This window comes from Choloepus didactylus, chromosome 15 (genome assembly GCF_015220235.1).
Source record: "Choloepus didactylus isolate mChoDid1 chromosome 15, mChoDid1.pri, whole genome shotgun sequence".
NCBI lineage: Eukaryota > Metazoa > Chordata > Mammalia > Pilosa > Megalonychidae > Choloepus > Choloepus didactylus.
The window spans coordinates 84,673,343-84,695,496 of record NC_051321.1 but is presented as its reverse complement, the minus strand read 5'-3'; the positions used below and the strand labels follow the sequence as shown (position 1 = coordinate 84,695,496).

The 22,154-nt window shown below is 52.0% G+C and overlaps 1 protein-coding gene across 1 annotated transcript in view; it reads right to left on the bottom strand.

Annotated features, from left to right (window-relative positions):
* Nucleotides 1–10,088: 10,088 nt before the first annotated feature.
* Nucleotides 10,089–22,154, bottom strand: part of WDFY4 (WDFY family member 4) — a 278,492-nt gene continuing 266,426 nt past the window's right edge. Inside the window, exons 57-61 of the mRNA XM_037804046.1 lie at nt 20,075–20,254; nt 17,738–17,920; nt 15,960–16,044; nt 11,546–11,657; nt 10,089–10,611 (exon numbers count right to left, since the gene is read on the bottom strand). Of these exons, the coding sequence (XP_037659974.1) occupies nt 10,545–10,611; nt 11,546–11,657; nt 15,960–16,044; nt 17,738–17,920; nt 20,075–20,254 (627 nt within the window). The 3' untranslated portion in view covers nt 10,089–10,544. The remainder of the gene's footprint in view (nt 10,612–11,545; nt 11,658–15,959; nt 16,045–17,737; nt 17,921–20,074; nt 20,255–22,154) is intronic.

Here is a 22,154-nt window from a genome sequence, read left to right as displayed (position 1 = left end):
CAGGGCTGGGAGATGCTGCAAGGCCAGTGTTGCCCAGCTTAGCTGGACTGGTACCTCCTCTTACCTTTACTAGAGGCTGCCCTCCCCTCTCCGTGTTTGCAAACCAAAGACCCCCGGCCACCCTGCGTGATGGGCCCTGTAGGATCTGCCCCCACCCCCACTGCCACTCTGACCTCGTCCCTGCTCCTCGTCCCTCGTGGCAATTGCCTCCTGGCCATTTCTCCCAGCAGGCAGGCTCCTGCTTCAGGGTCCTGCCCTTGTCCCTGTGCCTGTCACGCTCCTGCCCGTGGTTTCCACGTGACACTCCGTCCCTTAGGCCAGGCCTCAAATGTCACCTTAGTGGGGAGACCTTCCCCCACCACTCTAACCGCAAATTTCTCTTCCCCAATACTTCCTTGCCCCTTTCTGCTGGTTTTATTTATTTATGTTCTCATTAGAGAAAACTTAATGTTTGTCTCCCCAAGTAGGAGTGAAAGCATCACGAGCTGGGCGTTCTATAAGTCACTGTGCAATTTCCCGTTCAGTGTGAGGTGAGTGGTCGTAGGGATGGAAGCTGGAAGGCCAGGCCGAGCTCCAGGCTGGAGGATCTACGGAGGGGGTGGGCGGCCCACGGCTCTGGGCGGGTTATGTGAGACGGCTGAGTGAAGACCATGTTCTGGAAGGCCAGCTGTGTCACCCACCTGCTGAGCCAGGCGCTTAGCTGGCAGCATCTCTTGCATACCCAACAGTCCCTGTGCCGTGGGTGTGATGATTGGCATTTCACAGATTTGGAAACTGAGGCAAATATCTATGTGTTCCTCAGTAATAGGCAGATCGGGGGCAGGAGCCCCCGGACTGTCCTCTTCCAAAGTTACATTGTAACCAGGGCTCAGCGCTCTTGGTCATCGGTTCCTGGGAACCTTCCTTCCTATTTCCCTCCCTCCCTCCCTCTGTCCCTCCTTCCCACCTAATGCACCTTCCTGGAGCACCCCAAGGTGCTCAGACAGCGATCAAGAAGCAGGGTGCTATCTCTGACCTTGATGACCTCACAGATGCCCAGGGGGCTGACAAGGAAATGGGTGATTTCATTCCAGTGCACTGGCGTGGGGCAGAGGCAGTATGGGGACACTGGAAGTCAAAGAAGAGTCCAGCAGGGGTTGGTTGGTGCTTTGGGGCAGCCCTTCCCTCCCTGGAACCCTCTTCTCCTGCAATCCAGGTGGGATGAAGTTTTCTTGGGGTCTTACAGGAAGAGGAGGCCCCACCCCCACCCCACCCCCAAGCTTAGGCTGCCACCTCCTCCAGCCCAGGGACCCTCCTGAATGAGCCTGGCCCTGCAGTATCTATTCTTGATGCAGTTCACAGCAACACCAGCTCATCAGAGATGAAGCCTCCAGGGGTGGGAATAGAGCGCGCCATGTCTTAGGGCTGGGGAGAGGACACTGGAGCTAGGTGTGGGATGGAGCAGTGGCCTCAGCCGGGATCCAGACCCTTTGTGCCTGGAGGTGACCCTTAGCCTCACTGAGCCTCAGTTTCCTTAACTGTGCAACAGGAGGGCTGAGTGAGGGACTCTGGGTCTGGGCCCCTTAGCCCTTTGGTTCTCAGTTTACATGTCCCCTTCTCTGAATGGCCGTCCCTCACCACTCACCTCAAGTGAACCAGACATTCCATCTCACAGGAAACTGGCCCCTTCACAGCAATTGTTGCCGGCTGTCATCTTATTTCTACTCTTGTCTGCCTCCTCAACTAGACTGTAAGCTCCCGAGGGCAGGGACCCTGTCGTGTTCATTGTGGTGCCCTGGCACCCAGAATAGTAGATGCTTGATAAATAGTTATGAATAAATATGGAATGAATTTGTAAGGTGCCTGACATTGGGAGTCACTCCAGGGAATGGTTGAGGAATTCTTGCAAATCACTTATTGGTTTTAAGGAGGCCTGAGCCTGGAGAGCTGTAGCCTTCTGCATGTTTCTCAAGCCATTCCCAAGGTGCGGGTCCAGTGGTTGGGAATTAAAATGGGATCTGGGGCTAGTCCCGAAGCAGCCTGCAAAAACAAAGCAATAGGAAATGACTGGGTCTGTTGCAAACTGGAAATGCTGACACTGTTAGTCAGAGTTCTCTAGGGAAACATCCAGCAGGAGATATCTGTAAATATTGTGAGATTTTTATAAGAATTGTCTCACGCGACTGTGGGGATGGGCAAGTCCAAGTTCCATAGGGCTGGTCGCAAAAGCTGGGAACTCCAGTGAAGGTTTTCAATGAATTCCCCAGGAGAAGCCGGTTGGCTGAAGTAGAGATAGAAATTCTCTCTTCTGACTGCTGAAGTCATCACTTCTCCTTTTAAAGTCTTCAACTGCCTGGATGAGACATCTCTCATTGCTGAAGGTAATCTCCTCAATTGACAGTAGATGTCATCAGCCATAGATGCAATCAAATCACCGATGATTAAGTCCATGAAATACCCTTAACAGTAGCCATCAGGCCAGTGCTTGCTTGACCCAACAACTGGACACCATCATCTGGCCAAGTCAACACATGAACTTCATCACACTACCCAAGCCCCTCCCAAGTCATTCAAACTCAAAATCACGTTTAGCACTGCACAGTCCGAACAGAACACACCTGCAAGCTATACCCGCTTCCCTAAACCATCAGTTTGCCACCCATGCCCTGGTCCCAAGGACCCAGAGCTGGTCAGTGTGGAGCCGAGGAGGCCAGACTTCTCCCCTTGCAGATTGCTGGTGGCAATTACTCTTCACTGGGCCGAGGACTAAAGAGCTGGGTGGAGAGTGCGCTCATGCCTCGGTAATTGCAGGCTTCTTAAGAGCTGATGCCGTGAACCTGGGTGAGGTTGATTATGCTCCCTCTGTACCATGGGACCCCCAAGACCCCAGACTTCTCCATCTCTGGGTCCAATTGAGGACTGTAAACACCCTGCCTTCATGGGTTTGTATCCCCAACTGCACAACGGTAGGTCATCTGGAAAGGGTCCCCAGGAGATCCTGGGCTTCAGGGTCCCTGTGGATGTCCCTTAACTCCAGCCCCTGGAAGGCCCACCCCTTCCCCACTGGCCCTGCTTCCTGTGCCTACCGTGACAGTGCAACTGGGGGCAATGCTACCTCCTCCCCAAGGAACATTTGGCAATGTCTGGAGACATTTTTGGCTGTCAGAACTGGAGAGGTGCTTCTGGCATTTAGGAGGCAGAGGCTGGGGATGCTGCTCAATAGCCTGCAGTGCACAGGATGCCCCCACGGCCAGGATGATGCAGCCCGACAGGTCAAGAGTGCCAAGGCTGGGAAACCCTGATCTAGACCTGTTGAATCAGCGCATTCGTGGTTTAGACTCCGGCAGTATATACACACTTTAAAAAATCTTCCCAAGTGTCGAGATATGCACCAAAGTACTAGGAACGCAGATGAGTCCCAGGGCATGGACTAGCTCTTGGTCCCTTTACTAATGATTTTGTGTCCTGAGATTGCACAAATCTCTCCATCCTTGATGGCCAGGAGAGCCTGGTCAGCTGCTCCTGAGTCCTCCAGGCTCACCCTCCTCCAGGCTCACCCTCCTCCAGGATCTGGTGTTGTAGCTAAGAGATCTTTGAATAACCCCAGATCACAAAGAATTTTCTAGATGTTTTGTAAGTTTAGGTTTCATGTTTAGATCCACAATACATTTTAACTTAATTTTTCTTCATGATCTGTGTATGCATCACAGATTGTTTTTGAATATGGGTTTTCAATTGCTCTGCACTGTTCGCTGACAGGATGCTCTTTGCTTCACTAATTGCCTTGACACCTGTGTTGAGAATCAATTGCGCATACGTAGGTCTGTTTCTGGACTCCTGCGTTCTATTGACCTATCTGCTTATCTTGATTTCAACAGCACACTGTCTTGATTACCATAGTTTTTAATGGGTTTCGAAATAAGTAGTATTAAGACCTCCAATTTTGTTGCTCTTTTAAAGTTTTTCTTGCTATTCTAGATTATTCTAGGCCCTCTGAATTTCCACATGAATACTAGAGTGAGTTTGTCAATTGCTAAAATCTAAAAAATGCCTACTGTGATTTCGATTGGGATTGTGTTGATTCTATAGATCAATTTTGAAAGAACTGACATCTTAACAACATTTATCCATGGCTGTGGCAGTTTGAAGTTGTATGTACTCCGGAAAAACATGTTCTTAAATCTAATCCATTCCTGAGTATATGAGCCCATTGTAAGCAGGACCTTTTGATGAGGTCACTTCAGCTAAGAAGGTGTGGACCCCTCTGTCAGGATGAGTCTTCAATCATCCTTTATAAGCTGAGTAAAATTCAGACACAGAGAGAGAAAGCCACAGAGGAAGCCGCCAGAAGTTGAAATCAATGGAACCAGAAGAGAAAGGAGAGGCCAGGAGAGGCCACCTTGTACATGGCCCAGTGACAGAGGAGCCCAGGGCCAAGGATCTCCAGCAGCCAGCCCCAGAACGCCACAGTCTTTGGGGAGAAAACATCACCTTGATAATACCTTGATGTGGACTTTTTTCCCAGCCTGGAACCATGAACAAATAAATTCCCATTATTTATCCCAACCTGTTTCATGGTATTCCATGGTATTTGCTTGAGCAATCCAGAAAACTAAAACAGGGACCAAATACATCTCTCCATTTATTTAGCTTTTTAATTTCTCTCAGCAATGTAATATAGTTTTCAGATCTTACACATATTTTGTTGTATTTATGCCTAAGGATTTCATATTTTTGATGCAACTCTAGCATTGACATTGTAAGTTCAATTTCTGATTAGATTTTTTAGGCCTGACAATATGTCCTGAGATACTGGGTGTGGGGTATGTAGGAGGAGCTTACTCAAAGATGTCTCAAAGGATTCTGGCCTGAGGAACTAGTGGGATGGAGTCTCACCTCCACCTCTGATGGTGGCCAAGCAGAGACTAGATGGGACAATAGCATGCGGGTGACAGCAATGACATTTATTATCAGTATTTTGTTAAGAGAGCTTCCTGTGTTCCCAGTACTGTACATCACACCTCACATGCATAATCTCACAACACCCCTACGACGGAGGTGCTGCTTCCCTGAACCAGTTTCCCCAAGTTACCCAGATTGGGAGAGGATGTCAGCACTATCTTTTTCTTTCTTCCAAAAGCGTCGGAGCCCGTTCTTCCTTTGTGTTTCAGTGTGAGTTCTCAGTCCTGTTTGAGGAATTTGAGGCCCTGAGTTGGACGGAGAGGGACCCCCCAGAGGCTCCAGGGGCAGGAAGCAGGCTGTTTCTACTTCCACACGCCCATGGCCCACCTCTGAGAAACGTGAGGCCACGTGGCATTGCAGAGGGGCTACACTGGCCTGGAACCTTGACCTGCTGTGTGAATTTAGACAATCCCTTCCCTTTTCTGGGCCTCAGTTTCCCCATCTGTAAAATGGCAACATGAGAGGCTCTGGCAATAAACCCTTAGGGGGCAGATCCCAGGCATCTGTGTCCAGGACTCAGCGTCTCCCATCAGGCTCCCAGCCCGGCATGGGGCAGGCCCTCGGTGCATCCTTGTGGAACGCTAAGGAAGGAATGAATGGATGGATGATGAACAAGCGAGTGAGTGGACAGTGAAGGTGAAGTCGGTGAAAATCCATCAGCACCCAACGCCTGGGCAAAGATGGCTGTAAATCGCACTTTCCACAGCGTCAGACCCAGCTCACTTCTGCGTCATGTTGAGTTGCATATTTATAATGACACGTTCCTGGCAAATGGCAGTGAAAGGTCATGGGAAAGAGGTGTCTGCATCAACCCATTTCAGGGCAGACAGAGATGCTGGACCAGGTTCTCTGAGCCTTCAGGGTCTTGGGGAGAAGGAGACAATTTGGAGAGCCCCGCTGTTTACCAAGGAGGTTATAAGGTGCTTCAAGCAGCATCCCGTAACAGTGAAATTTAAAACAACATGCTCATGTGTGAGCACACACATACACACACACCTAATCTGGGCATGGGACGTGCACCCAAGTACTTACTAAGGCAAAACTGATTTTGGCTTAGAGCAATTTGATTTCATGCTAAGCAAATTTCATCAGGATTTTCACGTGAAGAGCCTGTTGCTCCCCACATGTGCCCTGTGTTTTAATGCAGCCAAATCCAATCTCCAAGTTCTCTGCAGGCCCCAGGACTGGGGTCTCAGGACCTGGCTCCTGGCTGCTGGGCTGAGCTTGGGGGAGGTTGGACTGAGCTCCTTCCCTGGGGCTGGGGGTACCAAGAAACTGAAGAGGGGCAGCAGGGGTAGGAGGCTGGGGCTGCTGGGACAAGGACCAGAGGGACCCAGAAAGCCCTGGAAGCACAGTTGGTGGCCCAAAGATCCCAGGGAGCCCCCCCTGGTCCTCCCCAGGGGCTTTCAGTCCATTCCATTAGAACAATTCATCTGTCCGGCACCGAGCCCCCTTGGCAGGCCCTTGAGGAGGCCCCTGGGGAAGCGCCGTCACTCCACTTCCAAGAGGTCCAGGGGATGGGTTGTCAGAGTTAGCAAACGAACACACCAAGTTCAGATAAACGGCAAAGAATTGTTCAGTATGAGCATGTCCCATGTAAGACCAGGCCCATCCCAAGGAGGGAGAGGGGGCACAGTTGGAACAATGGTTAACTGGTGCTCTCAGCGGGTGAAGCCGGTTCCCAATGGTTGACTTCAAGGATTTCCTGATGCAAGCTGGGAAGCCCCCACTCCCCTGGTCTGGGCCCTGCAGTCAAGGGGGTCCACTTCTCTACATTGCCCGTCCCTGCCCTCTGGCCCAGTTACAATGTGAACAAGCTGAAAAACAGCATTTCCTTGGGACTTTCCCAGAGTGAGCACAATAGCTATGATGCTGCAGGGGGAGGTGGGTATGGGGTCCCTGGCTCATCCCAACGGCAGGGTGGGGGTCTCCCAGCCATTGAGACATCCTCGTGGGGAGGAGCTCAGCTGGGTGAGAGCTGGGCATGGGCTGACCTGTTGCAGCTGAGCAGACTGCAAGGGGGCCACAGGGGCTGTCTACTCCAGTCTCCCCAACGTGCGTGCCTCAGGACCGCTGCAGCCACGGTCAGACGTGATCGAGGACTCAACTCAACACGGAACATTCCACATTCCATAGGGCTGGGGGCCTGAGAGCCCGACTTCCCTTCCTGGATGTTGCTGAAGCAAAGCAATGGGTTCTCTGCATCTCCCCCAGCCCAGGCAAGCAGCCTCCTGGGCCACCCAGCACCGGAGCTGGCTCAGCAAGAGAAAGTCTTGGTGAATGAATGAATGAAGGTTTTGCCGACAGACTGAATCATGCCTGGGAGCGGCAGTCTGCTGCTTGCTTCATTCCCTCCACAAAATAAAATCAACAGAGATGATTTTCATCTCACAAGCCCTGAGGGTCCAATTTCACAGACAGAGAAACCACGGCCCAAGTTGGCAGGCGGTGGGGATGCTGAGACTGGGGCTCGGGCTGCCCGGCTGGGGGCCTCGCTGCCCATACCTGTCCTCTGATCCCGTCCCCAGATACCAAACTGCAGCTCAATGGCTAGGCCAGCTTCCCAATCCCACTGGATCTAGTGTCCCGGGCACACCCAGGCAGCCATGTGCCCCTGGCTTCCAGGACCCCTGCCCCTGGGGTTGGGGGTGGGGGTGGCTGGCACTCCCGGCTTGTCCCCCAACATCTGATCAGAAACTTCTCCTCAGCTTCAGGCCCTGGTGTTGAGTCCTGTTCTTGACCATCCCCACCCCTCCAGCTTGAGCCTGGACACCCCTCATCACCAATCACCGTCAGTGACTCCTGCCCCGACTGGCGTGCCTTCTGGCCTCCGGTCAAGGTGGGTGCTGAGAACCTTTTGGGCTCTGGATCTCGGCTGCACCTGAGACTTCCCTTGGGCCTGCTGGAGGTTGCAGCAGGGTGTTAGCTGTGAGGGGTCTGCAGTAGCCTCCTGCTCCTTCCAGATCTGTGTGCACAGCAGTGTCCCTTTCTCAGGCACTAGGGAGCTATTCCCACAGGCACAGCACTGGAGGCCTCGGGGGGCACGCATGCACCTGCTTTACTGCCAGCGGGAAAGAGGCTGCAGCCAGGGAGTCGCCCTGACCTCCCACACTGACCCTCTGCAGCGGCCCCAGGAGCGGCAGCTTTTCCTCCATCTGTTTTCAGCCCCTTCCGCCCGGGGTTGCTCAGCCCAGGGTCCTCCCCACATTGATGCATCCACAGGGCACATGGCTCCCGTGACCTCAATGATGTCACCCCAGGACACAGGCCTCTCCTCCTGCCTCATGGGGAGCCTGGGCACCTCACACCACCTGCATGAATCCCTTCCCACCTCCTTCATGTCCATCTTGCTTCACCCCCTCTGGCCCACTCACCACTCAGAGCCGTTTCCCACTCCCAAGGCCACCAGCTCTGAAACATCGGCCGCACTGACTCGCTCCTGCACCCCCGCAGCCGTTTACTTAACAAACAAGTCTGGAGCACCTCTGGGGGCTGGGCGCTGGGACTCCAGCTCCGGGGAGGTGGGGGTCCCTCTCTGCAACCCTCACCTGCCCCCGCTCACCTCCTGCTGCCCTGCATCTTTGCCACGTGGCCCCTTCCTTCCAGCTCTGCCTTTGCCAATGCTGCACCCTCTTGCTAGAATACCCTCATCTCCACCTCCACTAGGCCGAGTCATAGCTGCCTTCTCAGCCTTGCTCTTGGGCCACCCTCCAGCTAGAATGTCACCTGTGTCTCTCCTGAGGCACAGAGCTCTTTTCCTCTTTAGCCCTTCTTCCTTAAGTTACATTTGTTTGCGTGTACACCGTAGCTCCAAGGCCCCAGCAACACTGTCTTCCCCCTGACGTGGGGGAAGCAAAAGCCAGTGCCCTGGAAATGCTTTTTGAAGGAATGAGCCTGACACGGCCTTTCAGCCAGCAAGCCTTTCAGCCCTGGGTAAAGGCTGTGAGTCGTGTTTTGAAAAATGACGGCCGGCCCAGCCTGGATATTTATGATCCTGTTTCTTGGCCTCCCTGGGGAGTGGTGCTCTCCTCTCTGAACTTTATGGTTCTCCAGCGTGGGCCCCACTGACTGGGGATTGCAAAAGGGCTGCCTGCGAAGGCCACAGGTGGGCGGTGTTGGGGGGTTGGCGTGGGCCTGGGCCCTGGGGTCAGACATGTGCCCTCTCGCCAGGGAGGAGGCCCTGGCTCTGTGAAGCACCTTCCCCTCTGCAAAGACCCCACGAAGTTCACAGGTAGAACAGTGCACCCTGACCACTATTTGTGCCGTAGCTGCACACCTCCTCTACTTTCTTAAGACTTTAAGTCAGTGCACAACCTCCTGGAGGCCAGACGACCAGGGCCCTCTGACATTGCATTCATTTTCTTCCCACTCCCATTTCCATGCCGAACCAGGAGGGGACATCCCATCAGAACCTCAGCAGGGCTTGGAGAAGGATTCATATTCCCACTTGGCCAGGAGAAGGGAAATCTCAGGAAGGGAAGTTGAAGCTAAGGAGCTCAGTACCCCATATTTCCACACACCCACCTGAGCTTGGCTTTATTAGAGACAGGTGATTCTCAAGAAGACTGGGGGCAGAGAGGAGACACTTAGATTGAGGGTGATACCTCAATGGCCAGAAGGTGAACTTCAGAGGGGCTCAACGGACGACCCCATGTGCCACAAGTTTTGCAGACGGAAAACGAAGTCTCATCGTGGTCAAGATTTTCCTAGGAGGAGCTGCAGTGCCAAGTCAACATGTGAACTTGGGGACCATAACGCCTTCATAAGGCTGGACGCAGGAAGAGCCTGCCAAGCCAGAACCTGCAGGTACCCACCGCCTTCTGTGGGAGCAGAGGCAGGACTGGCACACCCAGGTGGGAGGAGCACCCAGGTGGGTGCATTGCCCCAGGCTGACACCCCATCCCGGATTGACCAACACTCAGGTCAGGCTTGCAGCCCAGCCAGTCCTGACCAGCTCGGCAGAGCCCAGTCCCTCCCCACGACCCCTTGCCCCACTGCAAGACACAGGGAGGAGGAGCCTGTTCCTGGGAAGGGGGACAGAGGAAAGGGGCTGAGGATCCCCCTGAAGGTGGGTCATCCTTCCCTGAGGGAGACGCAGACACCGCAGTTGAATAGGGTGATGGTTCCCAAGCACCACGACCCTCCTGTATTTGGAAAACAGTTGCTTTAATAAAATAAAGATGACACAACATTTTCCAGTAGTTTCCAGGAAGCGACCCAACTTGTTTCAGTGCAGTAAGCCCTCGGTAAGGTGACATGGGTGGAATTTAGTGTGCAGTTGGCTTGGGCAATTCCCAGCTTCCCTTGTGCCCCTCACAGGCCCCGAAGATGGGGTCTTAGTCTTCCTGTAGATGCTTGTCCTTGTGTAATCAAAGACCAAGTTCCGCGGGGCCATGGAAAGGGTTGGGGTGTGGGGCTCTGATTGCAGGCAGGTCCCTTCTTGAAGGCTTGGGAGGGGAAGGGCCCCTCAGGATGAGGAAGGGAGGCCCTGGGGGTTTCCTTTGCAACCAAGCCGTGTGTCCCAGAGTGCCGGAGCCCCTCCCCGCACACAGGATGCTCCACCAGAGCCTCCCAGGCGTGGCCCAGCCACCATGGCTTTCTTCCTACCCGTCTGCAGACCAGCAGAATATCCGCCCCTTCTCATCGCCAACGTAGAGTTTGGTCTGGTTTCTTGGGAAAAGACAAGAACGAAGAAACAAGGTAAGTCGGTGAGACCCGCGTATCACAGCCAGCACTCAGGAAACTGCAAGTTGGGGGTTGGGTTTGGTTTGCAACCCAGTGGAGCCTGCAGGCTTGGCTGCTTATCTTGGAAGCATTGCACCACCCTGGGGGTGGGGGGTGGTCTTTTGAGCTGTGAGGTTTATGACTCCCAAAGAACCCAGGGGAGCTCCAAGATGCCCAGGCTCCAGGGAGAGAGGCAGGCCTTGCCTTATTCTCTCCAGTGTCGCCATGTGGGCCTCCTGCCCCTGGAGAGATGCAGCCGGTTCCTGGGGCGGAGTGGATTTCTAGTTCTCCACAGAGCGTGCAGCCCTGGGACTGGCATTCCCTCTCCTCAAACCCAAGCCCACCCACCGGTGGATGCCCCCTCCAGGGCCGTGAGGGATGAAAGAAAGCAGGCTCTCCAACGTCAGCAACCTTCTGAAACATCTCCTGGTTAAAAGGGGGTTACTAGCAGTGACCACCTTCTCTCAGTTATTGTGACAAATAAAATAATGTGGTACTGGACACTCTGTTATTCTATATTGGCTTAGAGCCTTCCAAAGGCATTTTCTGCTAATGTAGGATCATCCTAGCAAATGCTAGAATAGGTGGGGGAACTCGGAAGGGTCCCTTTTTGGAATAAAATGATGAAACAATATAGTTCTGCTTGACCTTTTGGGTTTCTGCATGAGTTCATGGATGTTCGAGAGAGAGCAAGAGCACGTGCATGTAAGACGTTTCCCAGGCCCCACGCTGGCCCCTTGGCCTGTACCTGGGGCCTGCTGGGCCCCGTGGGCCTGAGCCTCCCAGAGCAAGGCGGCCGGAGCCCACGGCCTCCAGGACGCGCCTGGAGGGGGACGTGGCGCCCTCTGCTGGAGGCTCGGGGGAACCGGGCAGTAGTTACCTGGACATGGCTAAGGCGGTCACTGCGGGGCTGGCTTTACTGGGCTTCCCCGTCAAAGCCACACTGACGTCCAGCTCCCGGCACAAGGCAAGGTTCTTCTCCCACCTGGGACCTGTGGGGACAATCCCAGAGGATACCTATATGACCCCCAGCGGTTTCACACACACACACACACACACACACACACACACACACACACACACACGGACGTGCGTCCACGGAACACAAACACATAGACACATATTTATATTTGTGGTCAGCAAGTTGTTAAACTGAGGGGGAAAATACATTTAATCTTGGCCCGTGCTGTTGCAAAAAGGGCTGTCCCAATTTAATTTGCAGGTTGTGACAGTTACATGTGCTGACGTGCTGCGGTATCCATTGTGTACCAAATTGGATTTGTGTATTATTGCTTTCTAAATTGCACGCCTAGTTCAGCAAAATTGTTCATCAGTGTTTACTGGCTTTATGCTTAATCAGATGCCCCACAATACCTTGCTCCCGGGATGTAATGCAGCCCGTAATTGCCTAGTAAAAATAAATTACATAAAGTCGGCGTTATCAACTTATCTAAATCCTTTCACACCACAACCAATAATTAAATGCTGAGAACGATTTTTTCAAAAAACTATAACTCAATGATTGTTACTGCACTCATTTTAATGACTGCATTTGGGGACTGATAGTAATTCCTTCAATGTGGAGAATGAGTTGGAGAGACATACAGCTGAGCACATCCCTGTGAAGCCAGTGGGGTCACGGCAGGGAAGAAGTTGCTGCCCCAGCTGTCCCATGGTGGACACCAAGGTGTGCACCAGGAAAGACAAGAGGGGTGCAAAGGGGGGACACTGCCTTGGAGCAGAACCAGGCATTTTTCAGATCATGCCCAAGACCAACCCATGAACTCTTGCCAACACTTTGTAGGCACCAGATTGAGTTCAAAGCTATGGGATGAGTCTTGAAATAACTTGTACTCCTCCAGGTTGGTTTTTGCTGCAAAGGACAAACAAGTGAATTCCAGGCAGAAATTAGATTATATCTGGACACACATGCAGTGTCCCTGAAATCTTCAAAAATCTAGTTTCTCATACCTTAAGAGACATTTGAGGGATGTAGCAATATGCATATGAGGACATGTGCAAATATCTGTATGTGTCACGTCCAATACTGGTCTCCTTACAAAATCATAGTTTTGAGTAGTATATGGAAGCATGCTTCTTTAGTAGAGACCTCCAGAGGGTTAGGTCTGTACCAGCTGCATGCAGATTCATTTACTCTGAACTGCGACCCAGACTTCTTTTTATCATATCATTCCATCCAAATCCTCCCTTGAACTGTAATCACAACTCTGGCAGTTAATTCTGTAGGGCAATGGTGACCTCAGATCAGGACAAACTGTTGGGAAAAGATGGGGACCTGGGGTCCCTGCAGGTCTGAAACCATCTTGTAAGTTTCCTAGTATCATCAGCTGGTGTGTTCAGAGAGAAGAAACTCTGAGAAGTCTGGGGAAATAATAATAGCCTGCATTTTGTTGGGTAGGTTCTTGTCTCTAAGTAAGGTTTTGTCACCAGCACTCTAAAAGTTAGGGACTCATGAAATTCCTCCATTTGGGAGAGGGGGAAACTGAGAGCCAAGGAAGTTGCTGGTGACAGAGCTGGGCCTAGAGACTTATTTCCTGCTTTTCTCCTCATTTCACTGGACCTCATAGCAAGTAACCAAACCTCGTGACTACTGTCGAGCCTGAATGAAAACCTGTGAATTCTCAGGGACTTCTAGAACCAACAGAATGACTTTGATATGTCCTTAATTAATCCATCCTTCCTCTCTTCCTCCCTCCCTCCCTCCCTTCCTTTCTTTTTTCTTTCTTTCCTTCCACCCACCCATCCACCCATCCTTCCACCCATCCATCCATCCATCCACCCATCATTCTCTCTTGAACATCCATTCATCATGGGCTGAGCTAATGCCTTTAGCTTACTGGACTTCAATACCTTCAGAAACAGGCATTTTCACCAGAGATGGGAATGGCATGTCCTCATGCAGGTGCCCCACAAAACTGCCTCACAAGCAGGCTGGGGATAAGAACTCTGCTAGCTCTCTTCCAAGTGGGTTGGTGGAGGGGACACAATTTGGCTCCCACTTTCTAGAGAAGTGCTGGGAGTTTTTTAGAATATACACGCCCAGTACTTCCTTTTTTCATGCTGGGATGGAGCTGATTCCTTGTGGCCTCACAGTACCCAGGATGTACGAGGCCAGTGAACTGAATGTGATTGCCCCTCCAGGGCTTCTCGATAGGGAGCTCCTGAAGGCAGGGATCCCCAGTGCAGAACCCAGGACCTGCCACGTGGTAGGGAGTGGACAAATGTCTGCGCCCACTTGCAGGAAGAAATAATCCATGACAGAATGAAGCCAGGAGATGTGTAATGCATTTTAGAAATGAGCTAATTGCAAATGGTTACTCTTTCCAAAAGGTAGCCCTCAGCCATCCAGAGAATTCTCTTCTGCAGATTCTGGGATGCAGAGAAAGCCAGGCACTATCAGAAGGGCTTATGTATTATATAGGAGAATTCTCACCTCCTAGGAATGCAATTCCTTTAATCACAGGTGCCCAAGACAGATGTCTCAGCTCTGCACCAGAGAGCAGGGACAGTCCTTGGTGGGGAAGAGTTTAGAGAAGGTTCACAGCTTTAGAGAAGGTGATGATGCTGGTGGGGTGGTTGGACAGCTGTGGTAGTAGGGAATGTGGAGGCAGCTTTGATGGTTTGTGGTTGTGATTATTGTGGAGGTTGTGGTTTGGGCGGTGGTGACATGGATGACAGTGATTATTACTAAGAGATGGCATCTGTGGTTAAGATTATCCTGGGAGGGTCTGTGGCTGCTATGGCAGCAGAAATGACAATGACAGTGCTAATATCCTTGCTGAGTAGCTCTGGGCAAGTTGCTGAACCTCTCTGTGCCTCAGTTTCCCTACCTGCCATACGGGTGTAATAGCAACAGGTGCCTCCAGAGCTGCAGAGAGAAATACAAGAATGCATGTGTAGTCAATCGAATCATGTACTCCAACAAAAGACAGGCTCTTAATCCATGTTCCTGAGGGTGTGAATACATTTGTGAGCAGGACCCTTTGAAGACATATTATCAGTGAAGGTGGGGACTCATTTGTGACTAGGATCTTTGAAGATCAGATTTAGGTGTGGCCCAAGGAAATCAGGGTGGGTCTCAGTCTGCATTATTGGAGGCCTTGGAGAGAGAAGCCAGAGTCAGAGAAAGCCGCAAGAAGACAAAGTCAGCAGAACCCGAAGATCAGACATAAGGAGAGAGAGAGAGAGTGAGCCATGATAGAGGCAGAGATGCAAGTCCAGGAACCCCCATGACTGAGGCAAGCCAGCGCCAGTGTGCTATGGAATCCAGGGAGAAAGCATGGCCTTGCTGATACCTTGATTTTGGACTTCTAGACTCCAAAACCGTAAGCCAATAAATTCTTGTTGTTCAAGCCAACCCTCCATGGGGTATTTGTCATAGCAGCCCTGACAAACGAAGACAGCATGCCTAGCCCTTTGAGAGGAGTCTGCTCTACTAGATGTCAGGCTGTGGGTGGTGGCAGTGGCCGTGGTGGCAGAAGGTGGAGCAGATTTTCTTACTCCAGTCCCATCTGTCACAACCCAAGGAGGGCTTTCTCCAGAATACGGGTCCTCTTACTTCAGTGCACACAGAGACTCACCTGGGAAGCTTGTTAGAGACGCAAATTCCTGTCGTTTCCCTACTTTTTCCAGTGGGTTAGATTGAGGAACAGGACTTGGGGTCTACATTTTGAATAAGTGTGCTGGGCAATGCTGATGTAGGTGTCCTCAGACCCTCTTTGAGGAACGTGTCATGATGTGTGATGAGGTTGAGCCAGGATTAAGAGGGCATGCTGGGGCATAGTGGGGCCAATTCCTCTCCTCTGGGGGATGTGCTGAGGCCCCCCCTTCATTCCTGTCTGCAGCCCGGCTGTCCAGGCAACCAGCCAGCTGGATCCTGGCCTGGGGCTGGGAAGTTTGGCATTTGAAAGTCATCCAAATAGACAGAGAGCATCCAATCAAGCTCAGCAAGGTGTACCTCCCCATCCTGAAACTCAGGACCCCCCGACAGCCACCACCACCATTGTCTTCATGCCAAGGAGCATCATGGAGCTCACTAGTCTCTGTGGAGACTAGGCCAGGAGCTCAGCAGGGCACCTCCAGACTGCTTCTTATTCCACCAGTAATTAGCGGTGAACAAATCATGCCCTTCCCCTCCAAAAGCCCACCAGCATTCCCGAGAGCCTCCAGGCTTCCATGGACTCTGAGGGCCTGGGTGCAGAGGCAGCCCTTGGGCCCAGGGTGGGACGGGGGTGGGAGGGAAGAGAAAGCTGCACCCCTGGCAGAGCTGGTACCTCTTGGGCTTGTTGGCTGAGCTGAGGACTCTTCTGCCGCTGCCTGCCCTGGGACAGACATCTTCACATCCTCCGTCTTCCAAATCTGTCCAGAAAAGAGAAAATGCAGTGAGCTGGGGATGAGAGGTGAAGGGGGATAGAGGCTAGGAGGTATGGGCATGGCTCCAATTTTACTTCTGACGTTAACTTATTCCCAGAAAAAGGGGTTACTTAGCCTTCTATTTCCTTCTGTGGGGGCTTTGGCCCATCAAAATTGCAGCTTAGCTGAGCTGGGCTCCCCATGCCTCATCTGCAAACACACCTTCCCTTCCCTTACCTGCAGGGTTGTGACTCAGCAACAGTTTGTCATAATTTTATCTAGCTAACGTCCCCTGGCCCTCAGTGCTGCCATCCATTCTGGGAAGCCTCCTGTGCCCAGCCACTTGGCGCCAAGCCCTGTTGTCCGTGCCCCCCTGCCCGGCTTCTCATTTGCTCCAAGTCTGGACTCTCTGTCGCTAAAGAAGGGAGCAGCCTCCACTGAAATGGCCTCGCACAGCTCTGCGCCATGCTAGGCACTCAATTAGTGTGTTGAATGAATGACGCTGAGTGAAGGAGAGACCCCCATGCATCCTTTGGGCAGGACTCAGGAAAGAACGTGCCTCGCTGACATCCCAGGCTCCCTGGCTGACCCACAGGTGTGTGATCACACCCCACGAAGTCCAAACATCCTTGACCTCCTCAGGTCTCCATCCTGCCCAGGAGACCCTGTGAGCCCCTCAGGCCAGAGGCTGGGTCCTTCAAGGGGACTTCCCTGAAGGATCCCTGCTCAGTCTCTTCTCTGTCTTCCCTCAGCCTGCTCAGCCTTCCCACAGCCTCGGACTCTTCCTCCTCCTCAGGATTCAGTTGAAATTCTACCTCCGCTGAGGTCTCCCTGTTGGGAGTAAATCCATCCTTTCCTTGTGCCCCCAGAGGAAATCCATCTTTCCCCTGTGCCTTCACCACTGTTACTCCATTCTGCTTCCTGAAGCATTATTTCAGGGATTATTCTGAGATTCAACCTTGGAAGTCCCTGGGGCATGGCCATCTTGGCACAATAAAAACTTCATAAATGTGTATAGAATCCAATAGACAATTTATTGAATACTTTGTGGAATTCAACTGACATTTGGATGGATGGATGGATGGATGGATGGATGGATAGATGGGTAAATGGATGGATGGTTGGGTGGGTGGATGGATGGAAGGATGGGTGGGTGGGAGGATGGGTGGACAGGTGGATGGGTGGACAGGTGGATGGATGGTTGGGTGGATTGGTGTGTGGATGGGTGGGTAGATGGATGGGTGGGTGGAAGGGTGGACGGATGGAAGGGTGGATGGATGGATGGATGAATGGATGTATGGATGGGTGGGTGGGTGGATGGATGAATGGATGGGTGGATGGGTGATGGATGAACAGATGACACAAATATCTCTTTTCAGCATCAGCTATATTTGTAAGCGTTTAACTATTCAGTTTCCATGCCTTGTAACAATAAAAGTTTATCTCATTTGATCTATGTGTGTGCATGTAAAATCAAATATATGTAAAATCATATATATATATATATATATATATATATGATTTTATTTATTTACTTTGTGCCCGGAAAGAGCATTGCCCTTGCCCTCACTTGCCATGGGGACCTGGTCTGGAATGGCCTCATAGGTTTAACTGCAGATTTTGACCCTGGGATAAAGTGATCACAATAAAAAACAATACATTTCTAGTACCGAGAACCTTTCTGCCCGAGACAACCTACCCGGACCACGCCATCCTGACTCCCAGTGATGATGACATGGCTTGTGTCCCATGCAGGCACCTCCATCACACAGCAGCAGGTCATGGCTCCTTCTGGGCCCCAGGCCGTGGTGATGCTAGCCAGGGGCTGTCCGTTGACATTCCACAGGGACAAGTGGGCCCCAGCGCAGGAGACGATGGTGCCCTGCAGCAGTGCAAACAGGCTTCAGTCCAAGCTGGAGCCACTGCCTGCCCATCTGCCACTTGCTCAGCCACCTGGTTTGTACACACCAGCTGCCTGCTCCCTGCACAACAACCTGCCATCCTCTGAACCAAGGTCTCTGAGATGCTCCAAAACACCCATGCATGTCTGCCTAGCTGACTCACAGATCAGCCATGTCTCCACACAACTGCAACCCTTGCCATCTTTCAGATGGCACTGGTGTCTTTGGATACTCACTGGCTCACCCTGTGGCTCCTCCCACTTCCTGGCCATTTACTGACTGGCATAAAGACTCAGCACAGAGACCACTCCTGACTCTGGATGCTGGACCTGCTCTTGGCTGGCCAGCCCTGCCCCATGAAGACACTTTAGACTTCACCCACTTGAGGACAGGGTACAGGAGATCAAGCAGCAACATGTGACTCATAGACATGGGCAGTGTCCTTCAAGAAATAATTTCTGAAGATAAAGGTCACCATTGCATCCCCTGAAATGTTCATGGCCAGAGTCCTTGCTTCTCAAGTCGCTGTCTGTGCTGTGCCCAGTGGAGTAATGGACACAGCCACTGCAGACCCACAGAGCCATCTGGGGCCATGACTTTGAGCTTGGCCCTAACCATGCAAAGTCTGTGGGAAGCTCAGTGCCCCTCATCTGGGTTTTCCTGACTAGCACCCTGGGATGGGCTCCCTCTTGGCTCTTCCTGAGGCTAAGGGACCATGTCTGATCCATCTCTGTGCCCAGCATCCAGCCCTGGGACCAACCAGCACTTACTGAACTCAATTGGCTCCAGGAGAACTTGTCCTGGTGCAGTCTTCCCTCAGGTCTGGGGACACAATTACTTCTGGCATTTATGTTCTCTCAGATCAGGGTTTGGTGCCTTCCCTGGTATATCCATCCACCCACCCATTCACCAACCATCTATTCATCTTCCACCTACCCATCCACCTAGGCATCTACTAATCCACCCATAAATCCACCCATCAGTCCAGCTATTCATCCATCCATCCATTCACCTACCCACTCTCATCCACCTAATCCACCCACAAATCCATCCACCTACCCATCCAATTATTTATCTATCCATTAGTCCATTGACCCATTGATCCATCCATCCATCCAACATTCACCCTGGATTCAGTCCTATCTGGAACACCTCTTTCTGCCAACGTTGGCACCAGCAGCAGCAGACTCCTCCATCATCTCCCCCTCCTCCTATGGGGCACCCCATTCCCCCCTGACCCTTGGGCTTTCTATAAGCAGATGCAGAAGCCTGCATCCTCAAGGAACCCCAGCCCAGGAGAATCTCCACACTGAAAAGCAGCAAGGGCAATGGTTACAGCTACCATTGATAAGATCTTACCCTGTGCAAGAGCTGCCCCCTCAAAGTTTTTGCAGAATGAGATGGGTTGCAAGTGCATGGATACATCAGGCTTTTGAAATGCATTACCTCCAAGTCTCATTCTAAGGCCCAGAGGGGTACGAGACCCAGTGCACTCCAGGAAGTAAGTAGCACAGCTGGAATTTGAAGTCAGATCCATGAATCTCGAAAGAAGAAGCTCTTTCTACCTTCTCCCCTTCACCTCATGACAGAGTGCAGGGGTTGGAGAGTGGCTTCTCCAGGTCAAGAAGCCTTCACCATTCTCTACTCTCCCTTCACTCCCCTCCCTCTATCTCTATCTCTCTCTGTTTTTCTAATTCTACCTCCACCTTCCTTCCCACATGTTCTAGACTCATCTTTGTCACCAGCACGGAGGCCCAGGCAGAAGCACGGCCTGCCTCGGTGACCAGAGGCAACTGCCAAGTCAACACTGACTTGCCATCCACAAGCTGAATTTGTTAAGCCGGGCCCAGGCAGACCCCTCGCCAAAGCCAGCCTTCCTGCCCCAATGTCCTGGTGCCCGTGCCAGAACAGACACCTCCCGTCACGCTGAGGGAGAAGCAGAAGAAGCCAACAGTAAAAGCTGGTTCCAGAGGCTATGTGTGCGGAGTGAGTCCACAGCGAATGAGTCACACACCGGGGGTCCACTCAACACGGGACCCCTTGGCCCTGGCCTTTCTCTGGGGCCTGCTCTGCCATGCCACCACACAGGCTCGAGGTACAGCAGGGACCCAGACACTGAGAAACCAAGGCCTCACCGAGACGTCGCTGATGGCAATGGCGGAGATGCCCTCACGGTGGGCGGGCAGGCGGGCCACGTGGGCCAGGTGGTCCAGGTCCCAAAGGATGCAGGTGCGGTCCTGGGAGCCGCTCACCAGGAGGCTGAAGGCGGCAGAGGCGGCCAGGCACGTGACCGGCTGTGTGTGTCCATACAGGGCCTGGGGGGGGGGGGGGTTGGAGAGACGTTCAGGTGCTGACAGGGTCCCCTTTTACTGTTGGTGGGAGCAGACACAGTGAGACACAGCAATCCCAAAGCCCTGTGTGTGTGTGTGTGTGTGTGTGTATCCTTGTTTGGACTCTCAGTTCCATCCATTTGCAGGGACCTCAGCCCCGCTGGAGAGAATCAGTAGTTCTTTTGACCATAACCCAAGCAGAGATCAGACCCTCTTTATGGTTTGCATGCCCCTGATTTGCCTGAAACCCTGAAACATCACTTGCCACCACTCAGGTGCTAATGCAGTTCTCAAAGTGTGGTCCCCAGGCCAGCAGAATCACCTGCACATCCTGGGGCCCCACCCTAGACCTACTGAACCGGAAGCTCAGGGGGTGGAGCCTGACACTCCGGGTTTTCACAGTTCGCCGGGGCTTCTCAGGCACACTCAAGTGTGAGAACCATCGCCACACTTAGGGAATCCTGGAAACCCACCTGCCCCTGGAAACTAGGCTGGGGAGAAGGTTCCCAAGACATGACTTCTGAAGTCCACTGGAGCTGGGTTCATGTCCAGTCTGGTACATGGCAGCATGAGGCTCAGAGCCTTAGTATTTGAGGCTCAGGCATGGCTGTGTGCCCTCATCTGGCTGGAGGCCTTTCCCCCTTGGACATGTCCAGACGAGCAGGGTGGCCTGCCAGGACCACTGGTCCCCAGGGCCCTCTGCTGCTGGTAACGGTGCAGTGTCCATCCCAACCGTCCCAGAGGCAGCCAGGTAGGCAGAGTCTGAGATCTGTGGGCCCTTTCGCCTTTCATCCTCTGCACTGAGCCAGAGCGGGCACAGAGGTGACATTTTGGAACATGGCGGGCCTGGCCTTCCTAACATCCAACCCCCCACTGAGAAAGTGAGAACCACTCTCTGATTTGAGTCAGGGAAGCCGAGCATCATTTTTCAAAAGTTGTCCCTCTGCCTGGGCCCAGCAATTTAGAACTGTGCCACTGATCCCAGTCTGTCCTCCATGGATACGGCCATGACCGGATGGGCCTGGCAAGCCTTTGGGTATCACCTCCAAGGGAAGATTTCAGTTGTCTTAGGAAAATGGAAACCATCTAAATGAATTGATGGAGGCAGAGGATTTATACAGGAGCTTCCTGATACTTCTCCCAGAATGAATTAAGTCTGGCGACTGAGTTTCAATCACAGGAGACCTAAAGAATGGGCCCCGGGCCCTAGGACTGGGGATTCAGAGAGGGAAGTTCTGGGGCCAAATGCTTATGCTTGCTGCTCTTTGATGGAGGCTGTGGGGAGGGCGGGAGGCCGGCCTGTGCATCCGAGTACCACCCGCTAAACAGGACTAGTGGTCTCAGCCAGCCCAGCAACTAAAGAAAGCATCGGGAGGCTTCCGGGACCCCCGCCATCCCGAAAGGCAGGAGAAATCAATGAAGGAGCAGAGTAGTTTTAAATGCATTCTTGATGGGCTCTTTTGTTTTCTCAGAACAATATTTTCTTCTCCAAGGCCAATTTTAAAACCTTCATTATATGGACCTCTCTCTACTTGCTGCATGGATTCTGTGAACCTCAAACTGCTCTAAAACTCAAGTTCATTGTTATGAAAAGCATACTGCAAGATACTAAATTTGGATGCCTAGCTGCATTAAGAATATAGCAAAAAGGATACACACCAAATATAGGAAAAATGCTCTCTTGGATAATACAGAGGGGAAGGGATTTCAGGAGGCACAGCTGGGGCTTTGATTCATCTATAATATATTTTTAAGTGTTGAAATAAACATAAAATAAGATTTTTTTGGAGTTGAATTTGTGTCATGAGCACTACATTAATATATGTATTTCTACTTAGCATGAAATATTTAAAATAAAATATTAAAATAAAAATAAATTAGCATG